The sequence below is a fragment of the Herpailurus yagouaroundi genome, unplaced genomic scaffold (assembly GCF_014898765.1).
Source record: "Herpailurus yagouaroundi ecotype Mexico unplaced genomic scaffold, PumYag 140, whole genome shotgun sequence".
Lineage (NCBI taxonomy): Eukaryota > Metazoa > Chordata > Mammalia > Carnivora > Felidae > Herpailurus > Herpailurus yagouaroundi.
In genome coordinates, this window is record NW_024412395.1 from 75,141,402 (window position 1) to 75,158,659 (window position 17,258).

The window sequence follows — 17,258 nt, forward strand, 5'->3', positions numbered from 1 at the left end:
CATGCCCCTGTCTTTCAAAAATAAACATTAAGGGGCGCCTGGGTGGCACAGTTGGTTAAGCGTCCGACTTCAGCCAGGTCACGATCTCGCGGTCCGTGAGTTCGAGCCCCGCGTCAGGCTCTGGGCTGATGGCTCAGAGCCTGGAGCCTGTTTCCGATTCTGTGTCTCCCTCTCTCTCTGCCCCTCCCCCGTTCATGCTCTGTCTCTCTCTGTCCCAAAAATAAATAAAAACGTTGAAAAAAAAATTAAAAAAAAAATAAACATTAAAACAATTATAAAAATATGTAGTTTTTACTCTTGGAAAATTTATTCAGTATACTAGTGCCAAAGACACTGAGGGAAAACATGAGGAAGAAAATTTGAACCTATTCCTTATATATTTGCACTGCCAGCTCTAAGTGCTATGAAAAGATCCTTTCAACTTGGTGATATATGGTTACTAGGGAAAGCTGAAGACACTGGGCCACACTACAGACACAGTGGCCTTCTCCCCTCTCCCTGTCATACCCCTGCCGTCTTTACACACTGGAAGCTAACTGCTTGAACTTCAAGGCAGCGCAAATTAGTGCACCATCTAACATCTGTTGGGAGACGGGCCCCTGATTCCTTCTATCTGAGACAGGGAAAAGGAAAAGAATGACATCAAATGAAACGTGAAAACCTTAACCATTATTCTAATACTTCTTCTCAATTAGTAATAGTCTAATCTTAAAAATATAACAAGCTTCTTAAACTTAGTTCTTTCTTTAAATTATCCTGAAAAATCAATTTCATAAAAGCCATTATACTCTTTTAAAGAAAGTAATCTTCTTTAAAAATGTCTTCAATTATTAATTTTTTAAAGTTTTTTTGTTTATTTTGGAAAAGACAGAGACACAGCAAGCAGAGAAGGAGCAAAGAGAGAGGGGGAGGCAGAGAGAATACCAAATGGGCTCAACACTGTCAGCACAGAGCCCGACGGGGGGGGCCGGGGTCTCAAACTCATCAAACTGTGAGATCATGACCTGAGCCGAAACCAAAAGTCAGACACTTAACCGACAGAGCCACCCAGGCGCCCATCTTCAATTATTAATTTTTTTATTTTTTTATTTTAAAAAAAATTTTTTTCAACATTTATTTATTTTTGGGACAGAGAGAGAGACAGAGCATGAATGGGGGAGGGGCAGAGAGAGAGGGAGACACAGAATCGGAAACAGGCTCCAGGCTCTGAGCCATCAGCCCAGAGCCTGACGCGGGGCTCGAACTCACGGACCGCGAGATTGTGACCTGGCTGAAGTCGGACGCTTAACCAACTGCGCCACCCAGGCGCCCCATCAATTATTAATTTAACAAACATTGACCATGTACCTTTTCTGTGCAAAGGATTCAGTGGTGTGTTAGACCAATTATTCTCCTTCATGGAGCCTACATTCTAATGTAATTTATAAGCAAACATACTTTGCAACTTTTGTGGATTTATTACATTATGCAGTTAAAAAGTACTATTTAAAAATCCCAACTTGTTGAAAGTCATATAAAGTAACAGAGCTAGTTAAACACACTTCAAGTACAACATGGGATGATCTATGTTTTTCTGTGCCGTGTCATTATTATCTATAGACGTTTTTCCTAGGGAATTGCAAAGTTGGACACTTGATAAACACATCATTTTAAAAATTCTGATATAGCAAAATAATAAATGTTCTTACCTCAAAGAGTGGTAAATCATGGGACAAAAATTTTGGCAGATTTACATCAATAATAGATCTAAGCAGCAAAATTTCTTCATTTTCATTTGGATATTTCAGCTAAAAGAAAATACACTCAAGGTGATCTCTCCATCTTCTAAATGTAACCTCTACATTTTCACACACACATACACACACAGACCCTAAAGACAATTTAAATCCACGTAAAATTGTTCTCATTTATTTTCATTTAATTGGATTGTTATTAATTTTAGAGTCTGAAAAAATTCCAAAACACCTGTGATAGACCCAAAGTTTATTAAAAGCCTGGCTGAACTCCAAACCTGTTGCTCATGCCCGTAATAAGGTTAGCATCGTTCACAAACATGGAAACTGAGAATTATTTCTCCCAACTTCCAACACTTTCTTCAACATCTCACTCCAAAGTTTCTCCTACCATCATGCATTTAATTTTCCAGAACACTCTTCCTTTCCTCTAGAACCTTTATGCCTAATAAATTCCACACCCCAACTGAACTGGCTTTGTAACCTTACAAAGTCAGTGATGCCCAGCTGTCAAGCTCAGAGCACCCAGTGCCAAAGCTAATTCTGCGCATATGGACTTTGTCTTCAGATCAATGTAACCACACATAAATTGTGAACTGTCAAAAGTCTATTTTGTGATTTGAGAAGCTATTATTTTAAAGCAAATGTTTAAATTGTTTCTTGACATAATAAAAACAAACTTCAAAATATTCAAGCCAACACTTTCAACCACTCTAAATTAGCTTTTGACAAAGAATGATAGGATTCATTTGCAGGATTCATTTGCAGCATAACTTAATAGCTCAATTCCACAGTCAAGATGTCAGTGATAACATACACTAGGACAATGCATTATCTTTTCCATTATCCGACCACAGAATAATTCTGACATGCCAGGTTAATATAAATTGTTGCTTCTAGTTGCATTTGCTTATTGCAAAAAGACAATGACTTGAAGTTATGCTAGGGTAATGTGAAATAGAATATCACCACCATATATCAGAATTCTCAGTAACATTATTACAGAAGATAAAAATGCATGCCATTGTTCTTAATCATGTAGAATATATTTTAAAATCTTTATCTTCTACAAAACATGAACATGAACATTTTATAAACTCCAAGGTCACATTTTGCATTTTGCTATTAAGTATAGCCTACCTTGCTTTGTTTCATAAAGAAATAATGCACATTAATAGTTCATGGCTCCACAAAATACTTTCAATGAAAGGTTACACAAGCCTTAAAATATTTGTATTTCTCCATCTATATAGTTATGATTCATACCATTTTAAAATTCAAATGTTATGTTGCAAATCTATAACTGCTGGTCTACAATAGATTGTAATTATGGAATTACATTAATTGATAATGTTCAGCCACATTTGTATATATTTATTAATTACACATTATTTCTTTTAAGGCTATATATGTTCATATAGACTGAAAGCCTTCAAAATATTTCTCAGCAACAAGGAATTTTATTCCTTGGTAGTACTTAACTTCATACATTCAAAATTATGGAGGGCACCTGGGTGGCTCAGTTGGTGAAGGGTCCGACTTCAGCTCAGGTCATGATCTCACAGTTCGTGGGTTCGAGCCCCACGTTGGGCTCTGTGCTGACAGTTCAGAACCTGGATCCTGCTTTGGCTTCTGTGTCTCCCTCTCTCTCTGCCCATCCCCAGCTGGCACTCTGTCTTTCCCTCTCTCTCAAAAATAAATAAACATTAATTTTTTTTTAAATTATGGAACTGAACTCAAATCAAATCACTAAGAATTACATTTAAGTTTTTACAAATCCTAAAAATTTCCTTTTTCACATGTGCAGACGATCAACTATTTTTTAGTACAACTGAATTTTTTTCAGTTGGTGAAACCAGCCAGTATTGGAACTCTGTAAAGACAGATGGCCCTGAAATTTACCAACAAAATTTATGAGTAAGAAATAACTTGACTCCTCTACCTTTAGATTCCCAGCGGCGGTAAGCACGGACTTCACAGCTCTCATGCCATAGTCATAGTGATGTTGTGAGGACAACTGCTCTGAACACAAGCGGTAGGTGGCCACGATTTTCACTGACAGTGGACGAGCTGTGACGAACCCACAGGAGTACAGGACTATTTCAGCAATCATGGCATAATCAGGCACCATCATTGCTACCGTCCGAAAGAGAGCCTGTAGGAGTGCAGAATAGGTGTTTTTTAAAGAAGACCATCATAAAGATAACCTACTGGGCATTTCCTTATGACTTTATAGCTCTTCCTCAATAATATTAAATTACAGTGTCCAGATCATATAGATAAGAACACTTAATTTTAAAAATGGGTTTCTAGTGGTGCCTGGGTGGCTCAGTTGGTTAAGCGTCTAACTCCTGATTTCAAATCAGGTCATAATCTCACGGGCTGGTATGATCAAGCCTCAGGTAGGGCTCTGTGCTGATAGTGCGGAGCTGGCTTGGGATTCTCTCTCTCCCTCTCTGTCTGCCCCACCACTGCTCACATTCTCTCTCTGCCTCTCTCAAAATAAATCAATAAACACTTTTAAAAAATAAAATAAAAATGGGTTTCTTGTCATTGTTATATAATACATATCATTAACTTCTCTATAAGTATTTTTCCTTAAATCATGATTTAAGAACACTTATAAATTCTTATGGTACTTAGATCGATTCTTCTTGGCAAGTGACAGATTATAGGGAACAAGTATCCAATTCTGCTGGGATGTCCAAAAGCTGGGCTTTTCTTCTGGGCTGGTGAAAAAGTGCCTGGTTTGGGGAGACCTGGGCTGTAAGTGAGGTTCTCTAGGAATCTAATTAATTATATGCAGCGGGCTAATCAGATTACTCCTAATAACAAGGCTATGTTAGATAAATAAGGTATTTTGAGATATTTTTAACTTTTTTGTGTCTATAGTAAGCATGTCAGTCTTTCCTCAAGCATAAAGAAATGAAAACTGGAAGTCTCAGATAATTAATACTAGAAATAAATCAGTTTTCCAAATTGTAAAGATATTTTTATTGATTGATTTTGAGAGATAAAGAGAGAGAGAGAGAGAGAGAGAGAATCCCAAGCAGCCTCCACGCTGATGTGGGGCTTGATCTCACAACTGTGAGATCCTGACCTGAGCCAACAGCAAGAATCGTACTCTTAACCAACTGAGCCACCCAGGTGCTCCACAATATTTTTTCTCATGATATTTTAACTGTTGTGGGATAGATAAATGTTACATGATGCTAACTAAAGAGAAAACTCAACAGATTTTAGAAGAATAAATAAGAAAATTTAACTTCACAGAGCACCTGGGTGGCTCAGTCGGTTAAGCATCTGGCCTTGGCTTAGGTCATGATCTCATAGCTCGTGGGTTCGAGCCCCGCGTCAGGCTCTGGGCTGACAGCTCAGAGCCTGGAGCCTGCTTTGGATTCTGAGTCTCCCTCCCTCTCTGCCCCTACCCTACTCATGCTCTGTCTCTCTCTCCCTCAAAAATAAAGATTAAAAAGAAATAAAAAAAATAAAAGAAAATTTAACTTTAGAATGTTATTACGTGTCAAGTCCTACTTCAATAGCTCGTACATTTAGACAGGAAACTTTGTGTACTAAAGAGAAAAAAATAATATTCTAGAAAAGTGGCAATTTTTTTTTTAAGTAGGCTCCATGCCCAATGTGGGTCTTGAACTCACAACCCTGAGACTGAGAGTTGCATGCTGTACTGATTGAGCCAGCCAGGTGCCCCTAGAAAAATGGCAATTTTTATTCAGATAGTTGGTAAATATCTTCCAGGAATTCATTGAATTACCCGAAACACAGGCAGATAGAAAATTAGACATCTCGCTTAAGTGATCCTATAGACTATTCCAGGTTGAGAATGAAAGATTTGCATCAAACAAGATCCTTCCAATGTGTTAATTACTAGCTAGAGACCTTAGCACACCTATTTTATCAGTAAGGTTACCATTAAAGAAAGAATAAAATGTTAAAAATACATAGCTTGGGCAAATAACTTGGAACAGAGAAGCTTAAACAAGTGCTCTAAAGCACTACATATTTGAGAAACAAAGCATGCAAGAGAATTACTATATACATAGTACCTCTTCAAATTTTTTTAATGTTTATTTCTTTTTGAGAGAGAGACAGGGCATGAGTGGGGGAGGGACATAGAGAGGGAGACACAGAATCTGAAGTAGGCTCCAGGCTCTGAGCCATCAGCACAGAGCCCGATGCAGGGCTTGAACCCACAAACTGGGAGATCATGACCTGAGCCAAAGTCGGACACTTAACCGACTAAGACACCCACGTGCCATACATAGTACCTCTTTAGAAGGGTAGTTTCTCGGGGCGCCTGGGTGGCGCAGTCGGTTAAGTGTCCGACTTCAGCCAGGTCACGATCTCGCGGTCCGTGAGTTCGAGCCCCGCGTCGGGCTCTGGGCTGATGGCTCAGAGCCTGGAGCCTGTTTCCGATTCTGTGTCTCCCTCTCTCTCTGCCCCTCCCCCGTCCATGCTCTGTCTCTCTCTGTCCCAAAAATAAATAAAAAACGTTGAAAAAAATAAATAAATAAAAGGGTAGTTTCTCAAAAAAAAAAAAAAAAAGGGTAGTTTCTCAACCACTTTTTTTTTCTCAAGTGAAAGAATGAATGAATCAATGAATCAATGAACAAATCAGTCAGTGGGTCCATGGCTAGGTTAGGGTGGTGTGGTCTTTCCACAATAGTATATACTATAAATAGTATAGTTTAAGGTGAACATTCAGGTCTGTGTGTTGTAGGCTTCCCTCTGACAACCTCAGGTATTTCACAAATTCCTATTCACATTCTTTCAGCCCTACTAGCAATATGGCCGTGGAACACTATGCAACAGACAGATCAGTAGCCAAGAGAACAAAAAACAGAGTGTGGTAAAGAAGTTTTGAGGGCTTATCATGATGTTCCATCCAATAGGAATCCTTCACCAAAGACTTAACTTTGCTTTTTATATATCACAGAGGAAAGCATCCTGCTCAAAATATTTTTAGGACTAAACTGTTATGGGGGTGGATATTCTAATTCAATGGTTCTCAAACAGTGTGTGAGAAATACTGATATGATATGGTTTGATTTGAAATGTGTCAGAAATAATTTGTTAGTAACAGCAATAAGTTTAAAGGCAATTTAGTGCTCTTAAAAATTTTTAAGTTAGATTCTGGCTTACCCAATGACATACTTTCTTGAGTGTAAGAGTATAGTTCCAAGTATCATACCCAGGCTTGAATGAATTCTGATACATATAGTCAACACGACCATTATCTTTCTGGAAAGCTATGTATCAGTTTATTGGCTTTGTGATATTAGAAGATCTGAAATATGCCTGTTTTACCATGGCTTCTAGCATTTGACTATTCTGAAATGTCATGTTGAGTGGATTAGAATAGTTTTAATATTAACTATAGCTTCTCTAACGTAGAAATGTGCTTAAGGAATCGACCTACTTCGCAGGTCTTATCTAGGGGTACAGGATGTCAAAAGGGGACTCTTTCTGCATGATGCACATAGGCGTAGGGAGATGGCAGCCCAGGGGAAGCTGGGTCCTAATTCCAAGGTTCTTGTAGATCAGGCCAAGAACTTTGAACTGTTTTTCTGCAGGCAAAACAAAAACAAAAAGCCCAGTAGCTTAACTCTGGAAGTTTTAGGATCAGATTTCTTCTGATGACACTGGTAGACTTTTAACGGGGACTTCGTTAGAGTGAATTTTAGTGAGGAAGAGATTGGTGACAAGTGGGTTGCTACACTAAGACACACAAGAGGAGACTGAAGAGGGACAGAAACAAGGTGTGGTGATGAGACTAAGTGGGAGCAGCAAGAACTATAAGGCTTTTGTAAAATAGGATTCCCATTATTGGGGACCAGCTGAACCACTGGGTGAAGAAGAGGGAAGCTTCAAGGATGACTTTGAAGACATTCTCCAGGCCTCTGGGCCTCAGTAAGCCTTTTGTTTTTGTTTCAAGGAAGACAGATTTCTTTCTTTTCAGACTAAGGCATTTTCTTCAAAATTGTTAGGTGTTTCCATGTATACTTGCAAACAGACGTCCTGTAGCACTTCTAAGGAGACTGCACAGTGGGAAGAACAACAAACCTACCAGAATTTAAGAGCAACTTTTGGTCTAAAGTAGAAGGAAAATAATACATCACCCACAGAACCACAGGTGGATAATTTTGACACCCTTTCAACACGCACAGCACATGAAACCATGAGACAACCTGCATTACAGGTTACAAGGGCATTGACACACTCAGCTAATAACAGTCCCAGCTTTTTATGATGAGCTAGTCACACATTTCTGCCTTTACAAATACTATGTAATCACGTTGATCCTACTTAGGAAAAACAGCAAATAAAAGCACTGCTACAAAAAGAGCTTTCCAAATGTAAACCACAATGAAAAGTTGCAAAATGCTTCTTAGATAAAAGAAGATTTACCAGTTTTTATTTTTTAATCATACCATCCTTCACTAAGGCAGAGTACTAAAACATCTAACATATAAAAGTGCATGGAATACAAATACCAAATACTGGGTAGCAATTGGTTGAATCAAGTCTTTTCGGTGGAAGAGAAAAATTCCTCACCTAGTCTAAGAAGTCCATCTAAATATGTGAATAGTGGAAGGAATGTAGGAGCAAGCTCCAGGGGACTCGGTTTTAGATCCACAATTACCATTGCATTATCCTTCAACATTGTTCTTTATGCACTAGCCACAGATGCAGTTTATCAGAAAAGGATATAAAATGCCTTAGATATGGGGAAATGCCGTATTTCTCTCACAATCAACTTTTTGTTTTTTAAGTGAAGATTCTAGATTGAATTAGCAAAGTGTTTTGCTCATTTTACCAAGAAAAAAAAATAGTGTTGGGTATAAATGAGAACTGAGAGTTGATGGGAGCTGTGAATTATTTCAGCCTCTGTTGGAAGGCAATTCAGCAGCACAGCACTTGGTCCTATGGCCATACTTAAGGAAATATTTTAAAATAGAGAAAAGCCTTAAGTAAAAATTGCCATTGCATTATTATTTATAACAAAGGAAAACTAAAAGCAACCTAAATAACAGTAAGGCACAATGCAGTAAATTTATTTGCTGTTTTGAATTACGTTTATACAGACAGGAAAATGCTCATGCTATAATGTTAACCTGGAAAAAAAAACTGAGCATACACAATTGCCGGATTCCACCATTTAAAATGAGCACTTTAAAAGGCATTTAAAATGGTGAGATACAATATAGTAAAGAATAGGATGGGTATCTTTTTCAGTATTTCCTCTATTTTCTAATTTTCTGTAATTATCATTATTTTTTTTAGTAGGCTCCATGCCCAATGTGGGGCTTGAACTCCCAACCCTGAGATCAAGAGTTGAATGCTCTACTGACTGAGCCACAGCCAGGAGCCCCAATTATCATTATTTTTTAAACACAAATTTGGAAACTGCACTGGGTTTGCATATTTATTTTCTAAGGGCACTCAAAGCTTTACAAATTATTTTCTAAAAGAGTGTTCTATAACATCCAAAAGCAAATGTTTTGCATAAAATTCAAAGATGACATGTTCTTTCTTTTTTACATATTAACTTTATAAACTACAGAGAGGAAATAGATGATATAATTGCCCCTTCTGTACCTTCAGATTATCTGGCAGTTCTGATCGCCCTGCATATCCAGGATTCATTGTTATAAAGACAGCACACGTGGGGTCGAGTTTTAACTCGGTTCCTTCAAACACCAGTATATCAGTACCTGCATTAATACCTGTGGGTCATCAAGAATGAAATGCATTAGCAATTCCACATATAAATACGATTTGTGCCATGCACTGCCTCTCATATTTCTGTTTTCACATAATGCAGAGACAAACTAGTCCATTACCTCTTTGGATAGTAAGAATTTGTTGAGCAACCACAGACAGTACTTCCAAATCAATTCTGTTAAACTCATCAAAGCAAGCCCAGGCGCCACAAGATAACAGTCCCTGGGAGAAAAGAGTAATGAAATTTTTCAATTATATCTGATTGAATGTTGCATTGAAATGTTGCATTTTCACCTGATGTTTTCAAGGATTTAATATCCTAGCAAGGAAATTCCTTATTTACGTTTATCTTTAAAGACAGCATATTATTTTTTATTAGAAATTAATTATTCTCCATGAATAAGGAGTTTGATCAGTTGGAAAATTGTCCAATTGATCTATAGCTTTTTATTTTCTGTATATCTTTTGGCATTTAGATGTATACCTGAAATCTCAAAGCCTTTCTTACTTTTTTTTTATACAAGTTGATTTTGCTTGCTTTTTCTACATGCAATTTTTTATTTTCTAGATTTTATTTTCTCATTTTCTAGATTGCAATAATTCTCTAAATAAGATGACTTCTTTGCTAATGAGACTACTTTGTGGTCTAAGGACCTTAACAGTCAACTAACAGTCTCAGGCCCCAGTTTGCACTTCTAACTCGAAACTACCTCACAAATATGTGTCCTTTGGTCATTAAAGAAAACTGGAAAACCAAGCTTGAGTAGCTCAGTCCAAATTCAAATTTACTTAAAAAAAATCAATTTGACATTTATTGAATGCATTTCCTGTAGATTGTATGTGTATGTATATGTGTTTCATTAAGTACCTGGTAGATGCCAGGCATGATGCATTTCTTTTATGTAAAGAAACTAAGACTATATCATATAAGATATTAAGTAATTAATAAAGGGCCACACAGCTAATAGTGCCTGACCTTGGATTTATACACAGTTCCACTACTGAATGCCACTGGATTAAACATGAACTCCATGAATTTCGAAGATTAGTACATTTTCATTAGAGAAGACTATGACTTTGATCTCTGCATATCATAAAAGGATTAGAAATCACAAAGAACAAAAAATGCTTTTGAAGTTACATATTCAATCAATTATAAGGATTGTGAGGTTCTTAATAGTAAGACCCATGTCTGTCTCATTCTGTACCCCCATTATTCAGCATGTTCCTAACACAAAGTATGTAACCAACACCTACTTAGCAATAAGCAACTTTAATATCAAAAGTATATGAATCTATAGCAAAGAATAAAGAATATCATCATATACATTCAAAAACTGAGTAGTACATACCAGACTTTTCTTTAAACATTTAGGAATATTATAGCTGTTCAAACTACACTACACACAGACTCTTTAAGATTTACTATCTCTTTCATAAATAATCATTACAGTAAGATTGCGTGTCATTACAGAGTATGATTAATGTGATAAGGGGTCATTCCAATGTTTTTTTGATACTTATTAGAATTTTGACTTTTAAAATCATCTTCTAATTGTTTCAGCATCACAAAGGCAGACACTTTTTATATTCCATATCTGTTATAAAATGACCAGGTCGTATTTCAGCCAGAACAGTTTATTGTATAGGGTAGGATTTGTATATTCTTTTTTTGTGAGTTTGTGTATGTGCATTTTTAATGTTAACTTTTCTGAAAAAATTTTGGAAAATAATTACAGAATATTTAAAAGTAAGAATTACAGAATCTTTACAGAAACATACACATAAACAAACAGAACCCATAATCCCAAATGGATAATTCCGTGGTCAACTGTACCAACTAACATTTTAAGGACTAATAGGCTGTAGCAATAAAATGCTAAAAAGACCAGATATTCATAGGTTTAATTTTTTTTAATGTTTATTTATTTTTGAGAGAGAGAGAGAGAAAGAGAGAGAGAGAGAATGAGCAGGGGAGGGGCAGAGAGACAGAGACACAGAATCTGAAGCAGGCTCCAGGCTCTGAGCTGTCAACAACAGAGCTGGACGTGGGGCTCAAACTCACAAACCTTGAGATCATGACCTGATCCAAAGTCGGATGCTTAACTGATTGAGCCACCCAGGCGCCCCAGATGTCATGGGTTTTTAGACAAGGATGTTGTATTTTTAACTTCTCCCTTTTGTAATCTTACAGACTCCTAGGAGTGAGAATCTGACTCAGAATAAGAATAAAAAGTGGATTTTAACTTGACAAAAAAAGATTAACTAGAGTGTATCTATGAAAGTAAATTACTAAATCATGACTTGTTAATAATAAGAGCTATAAGTTAAAGAAGAGATTCCCCACAGTCTTTACGTGATGTATTTGTTGTCACATTTTTAGCTGCCCCAGTATACTGAAGGGACACCATTCATTCCTATTAGTAATATTGACCCATCACAGCAGGGGCTGGGGGCTGAGGGACAGTTCCTTCTCAGGTAAGCTTTAGAAATAACCCTACTCCTCTTGAGAATGAAGATAGTGTTTTAATTTTACTTAAAATACAAATAAGTCTTATACTTGCATTAAATTATCTTTCATTATAAATGAACTTCCTCTCTGAGAAGTCATCGTTTTGTAAAGAAATGAGTCAATTCAAACCTTAAAGAATTTCCCTAAAGCTAGATAATCCAACCCATCAGAGCAGTTGAAAACAACACACTGTTTGGCCACTGCTTTTGCTAAATCTTTGGTAGTTTCGGTCTTTCCTGTGCCAGCTGGCCCTTCAGGTGCTCCTCCAAGGTGCAGGTGAAGAGCTCCAAACAAGGTCCTGAAATAGAAGCAATAAGCAATCTTTGTAGAATAACGTTATTCTTAAATATCTATTATGAACAGAGGAAAAGTTTAAACTGACAGCCAAATTTTCTCCTTCCTCTTAAATAATTTCTTCCTTCCCATGAATCTCGGAAAATCTTTGTGCATTACCTTACCTGTTATCATATTTAATTTGTGAATAGCTGATTATATATGACAAAGTCAGAACAAACACACTTTGAAATTCAATGCTGACTCTGGTCAATATGGAGAATTCAGCTGAGGCCGTAAACCATCCAATGCCCCTAATTACAAGAATTTGGAAATGCTACATAGAAAAAGATACTAACTTTGGAAATACATAGCCATTTTTGAAAGAACGGAAAGGAAATCACTGAAGAAGAGGAAATGCAATGCTGTCAGTAATTAGGTGCTTAAACTATAGAGGTGCATATTGTTTTGGGATCTGCATACAAACACAAGTGTATTTACTACCACACGGAATAGAAAAATTCTTAGAACTGAGCGAGGTGAAGAGCTGAAATAGATTTACCTATATAAACTTAGAAGCCTTGAAAAACTGACTTCTCTCTAAAGAGGAAGTAAAGTTATTTTAGCAGCCTACTCAAAAAAGACAAAGAATCAACTACAGAGGAGTTAGGAAGCTTATACTTCATGTAGCACCCAATCAAAAGCCTACATCATTCATAGGGGTATGATCCCAATATCCATTATTCATGGGCATGTGAACCCAAACTAAGAAATTAACATTGAAATTTTGTTCTGGACCAAAGAAAACCCTAGAGCCCTTTTCAGAGGTAAATGTGAAACTGCTCCCCATGGACACCTCCACAGCTGAGGAAATGTAAGACTGCATGGGGAAATGACCCTTACTAAAAAAGGAACTCACGATTAACACTAGAGAGAGAGGGCTCTGAGTTAAGAGTCAGACTTGCAGTGGCAGATGGACAAAGGTGTGGGAGGATTACTGTGTACATGGTACTCTTTGGCATCCTGGTGGTTTATTCAATTAGATTTTAATAAAAAGCAATAGACATAAGAAAATTGTGAGGGGAAAAAAGCCAATTTCATAAAAAAGGCAACGTGAACTCTAGCAATAAAAAATATAGTCATTGAACTTATTTTTAGATGTTTATATTTGAGAGAGAGAGAGAGGGAGAGAGAGAAAGCACGAGCATGAACAGGGGAGGAGCAGAGAGAGAGAGGCAGACACAGAATGTGAAGCAGGCTCCAGGCTCTGAGCTGTCAGCACAGAACCCAGCCAGCATGGTTCCCGAACTCACAAACTGTGAGATCATGACCTAAGTCCAAGTCAGACGCTTAACGGACTTAGCCACCCAGGCACCTCTAATGACTGAACTTTTTAAAAAGTTAACAGATTAAATAGAGTAACCATGGAAAAAACAGAATTATGCACTAGAAGGTATATGAGGAAATCACCCAGGAAGATTCTGAGATAGAATATAAAAAAAGTTGAGAGACCATAGAAGAAGGAAGAGACTGCAGAGAAGTCAAAATTTAAAAAGCAATGGCTGAGAATTTGCCAGAATTGAAGAAAGATATGAAAAGTCTCAAGTGGGATAAATGAAAACTTAACCACATCTAGTAACATTACAGTGAACATCAACAAAATCTTAAAAACTACAATAGAAAGAATTTACCTACAAAGGAATCATAATTACAGTCACACACTCCTAAGTAGTAGCAATGAATGCCAGGAGAATAATAACTTTGGAGAGCTGAGGGGAAATTATGATTCACTTATGGTTCTATACCTAACTAACCTGTCACCTAATAATTGAGTGAAGACCAGATTTTTTTTAGACAAAGATTGATAGAGCTTATTATTTGCAGAACCTCGCTGAAATAATTACTAAAAGATGTTGCCTAGTAAGAAGGCAAAGGAAGAAGCAATAGGGAGTAAAGACAATGATAAAATTTTTGATAAACATATATAAACATTAGCTGTAAAGAATAAAAAAGTATAACAATATACAAATAGAGCTCTTTCTGTCTTGGAATGTTTATTAAAAACCCAAGCTGAGAGCAATGTATGCCATCTTATCTTACAGAAAGTAAAATTGGTCACCTAGCACCGGGGCATGTAGAGATTGGCTAGGAAGCTTGTAAATGACGGGTCAAGAGTAAGATTTCTTTGGAAAGAGCTGCCATTATGTTGTCTATTTCCCATTCCTCCGTAGAGAAGAAGAGCAGGACCTACCCCTCTCCCAAGCTACCTGAGGAGCTTTAGAGAACTATTCAAAAAGCTTGACACACTGACCCCCGGAATTTGTAAAATACAGGAACTGGGAATTCAATCACAACTTAAAATATTTAGCACCAAGAGAATGTCTGTAGCTGCTTCTGATGGCAGAATCAGGGAAAACTGTAACAGTGAGAGAGATGTACTCATATAACTGGCAAAATAAATGTATGTTTATCATCTGACCAGATCCAGATCCCACTGGAAGGGAGGTAGATTTGAGTCACATTGAATGGGACTCTGTGCAGAAGACCCACTTAGAATCAGAAAAGATCCCAAGGTGAATGTCAGTGCGTGGTTGACCTCAGACAGAGGCTGAAGCAAAAGTCACCAGCAGCCAGCCAGAGAAGGCATTTTACACAGGTAACTAGGGGATGGGGGAAGGTCCAGAAAACCCACATAAATATCCCATGGGAGATCTGGCGTATCTAGGCTTGCATCCCCACTGAGGGCACTAAATAGCCAAGAAATAGTTGTCACACAAGACACTTGTCACATGTAAACCCACCTCTCCCTTTCCTTCTCCCCTCCTCCATTAACCGTCAACATTGGAGGAGCCACAGGTGAGCTATTGAGGGACAGATGCTACGGACAGGGATAAAACTGACAAAAGACTGAACACATTTGCCTCTCCAAATGCAGGCTTTGTGTCTGAGTCAAGCTCAAGCTGGGAGAGAAGGGGAGTTTTAAATTGGATGAAAGAGGGGCACCTGGGTGGCTCAGTTGCTTGAACGTCCAACTTTGGCTCAGGTCATGATCTCATGGTTCATGAGTTCGAGCCCCACGGTCAGGCTCTGTGCTGACGGCTCAGAGCCTGGATCCTGCTTTAGATCCTGTGTCTCCTTCTCTCTCTCTGCACCTCCCCTGCTTGCATTCTGTCTCTCTTTCTCAAAAATAAACAAACATTAAAAAGATTTTTTAATTGGATGGAAGATGCTAACTTTGATATTATACCTATATGAACTGTTAATATCTGAAAAAAAAGAACACTTTTCGTTTTTGACAATAATTTGGAATACAGGAGATGGGAGCTTGGATTAAAGTTGCTAAAGCCTTTTTATTATTCAGAAACCTGATAGAAAAAGTATAAACATAAATACCTATGAGCTATCTAATGGAGATACCTAACCAGGCATGTATGTAGCACAAGTTTACAGGAGAGACCTTGGCTGGAGGTATAGATTTGTGGATCTTCAGAATGTAGGCTATTAAAGCCTGAAAGTGAATGAGAACATTTGGGAAACCATGAGTCATGGTACGAAACACTGCATGAAAACAGAAATCTACAAAATTCTGCGTTTCTGGGGAAGCAACAGTTTGCCTTAAATGATCCAAAACAAAGAGAAAGTTTCAAGGAAAGAAGAAACGAATAGTGTAAAAAAAAAACAGCAGCAAAATCTGGCAATACTTAGCTCCAGAGCTGAGAGGAAAAAGCCAGCAGAAAACGAGAAACTGAAAATCAAGTTGAGAGGAGTATTAAGAGTCTAGGAAAAGATAACATAAAATACATTTGCTGAGTCAAAGATAATTCTTTTAAAGATTTAGTGGTCTAGGGGTGAGTGAAATTTATGTCCAATAGACCCTTAAGTTAGCAAGTTTACCTGTAACATCGATCAGTGAGCGGAGTAATAACCAGTCTAGGGGAATTACCCAGATACTCATATCCATATCGTAAGCCAGCATTGATCATCTTTGTTTCTAAATGATTTTCCTAGGATAAATCAGAGAAAATGAAGATAACTTAAATAACAAAATTTTAAATAATATGAAATTTCCAACTCTTTAAAACAATTGTCATGTTATAAACAAACTCCCTAAAATTCGCTTTTCAAGTCTCTTCAGCAAGTGGTGCTGGGAAAACTGGGCAGCACAGGCAGAAAAATGATCCTGGACCACTTTCTTACACCATACACACACAAAAAACTCCAAAATGGATGAAAGACCTGAATGTAAGACAGGAAGCCATCCAAACCCTCGAGGAGAAAGCAGGCAAAAAACTCTTTGATCTTGGCCGCAGCAACTTCTTATTCAACACATCTCCAGAGGCCAGGGAAACAAAAGCAAAAATGAACTATTGGGACCTCATCAAAATAAAAAGCTCTGCACAGCAAAGGAAACAATCAGCAAAACTAAAAGGCAACCGATGGAATGGGAGAAGATATTTATTTACAGACAACATATCAGATAAAGGGTTAGTGTCCAAAATCTATAAAGAACTTATCAAACTCAACACCCAAAAAACAAATAATCCAGTGAAGAAATGGGCAAAAGACATGAACAGACATGTCTTCAAAGAAGACATCCAGATGGCCAACTGACACATGAAAAACTGCTCAACATCACTCATCATCAGGGAAATACAAATCAAAACCAGAATAAGATACCACCTCACACCTGTCAGAATGGCTAACATTAACAACTCAGGCAACAACAGATGTTGGCAAGGGTGCAGAGAAAGGATCTCTCTTGCACTGCTGGTAAGAATGCAAACTGGTGCAGCCACTCTGGAAAACAGTACGGAGTTTCCTCAAAAAATTACCACAACCCAGCAATTACACTACTGGTATTTATCCAAGGGATACAGGTATGCTGTTTCGAAGGGGCACATGCACCCCATGTTTACAGCAGCACTGTCAACAGTAGCCAAAGTATGGAAAGAGCCCCAACGTCCATCAAAGGATGAATGGATAAAGAAGATGTGGTA

The 17,258-nt window shown here is 37.6% G+C and overlaps 1 protein-coding gene across 7 annotated transcripts in view; it reads right to left on the minus strand.

Moving 5' to 3' along the window:
• Positions 1-17,258, minus strand: part of DNAH7 (dynein axonemal heavy chain 7) — a 267,521-nt gene that overhangs the window by 156,116 nt on the left and 94,147 nt on the right. For all 7 annotated transcript variants that reach the window (XM_040475707.1, XM_040475712.1, XM_040475714.1 and 4 more), the window contains 6 exons: positions 16,156-16,265; positions 12,118-12,286; positions 9,596-9,698; positions 9,351-9,478; positions 3,676-3,888; positions 1,689-1,787 (listed from right to left, as the gene is read on the minus strand). In XM_040475707.1, coding sequence (XP_040331641.1) covers positions 1,689-1,787; positions 3,676-3,888; positions 9,351-9,478; positions 9,596-9,698; positions 12,118-12,286; positions 16,156-16,265 — 822 coding nt within the window. The remainder of the gene's footprint in view (positions 1-1,688; positions 1,788-3,675; positions 3,889-9,350; positions 9,479-9,595; positions 9,699-12,117; positions 12,287-16,155; positions 16,266-17,258) is intronic.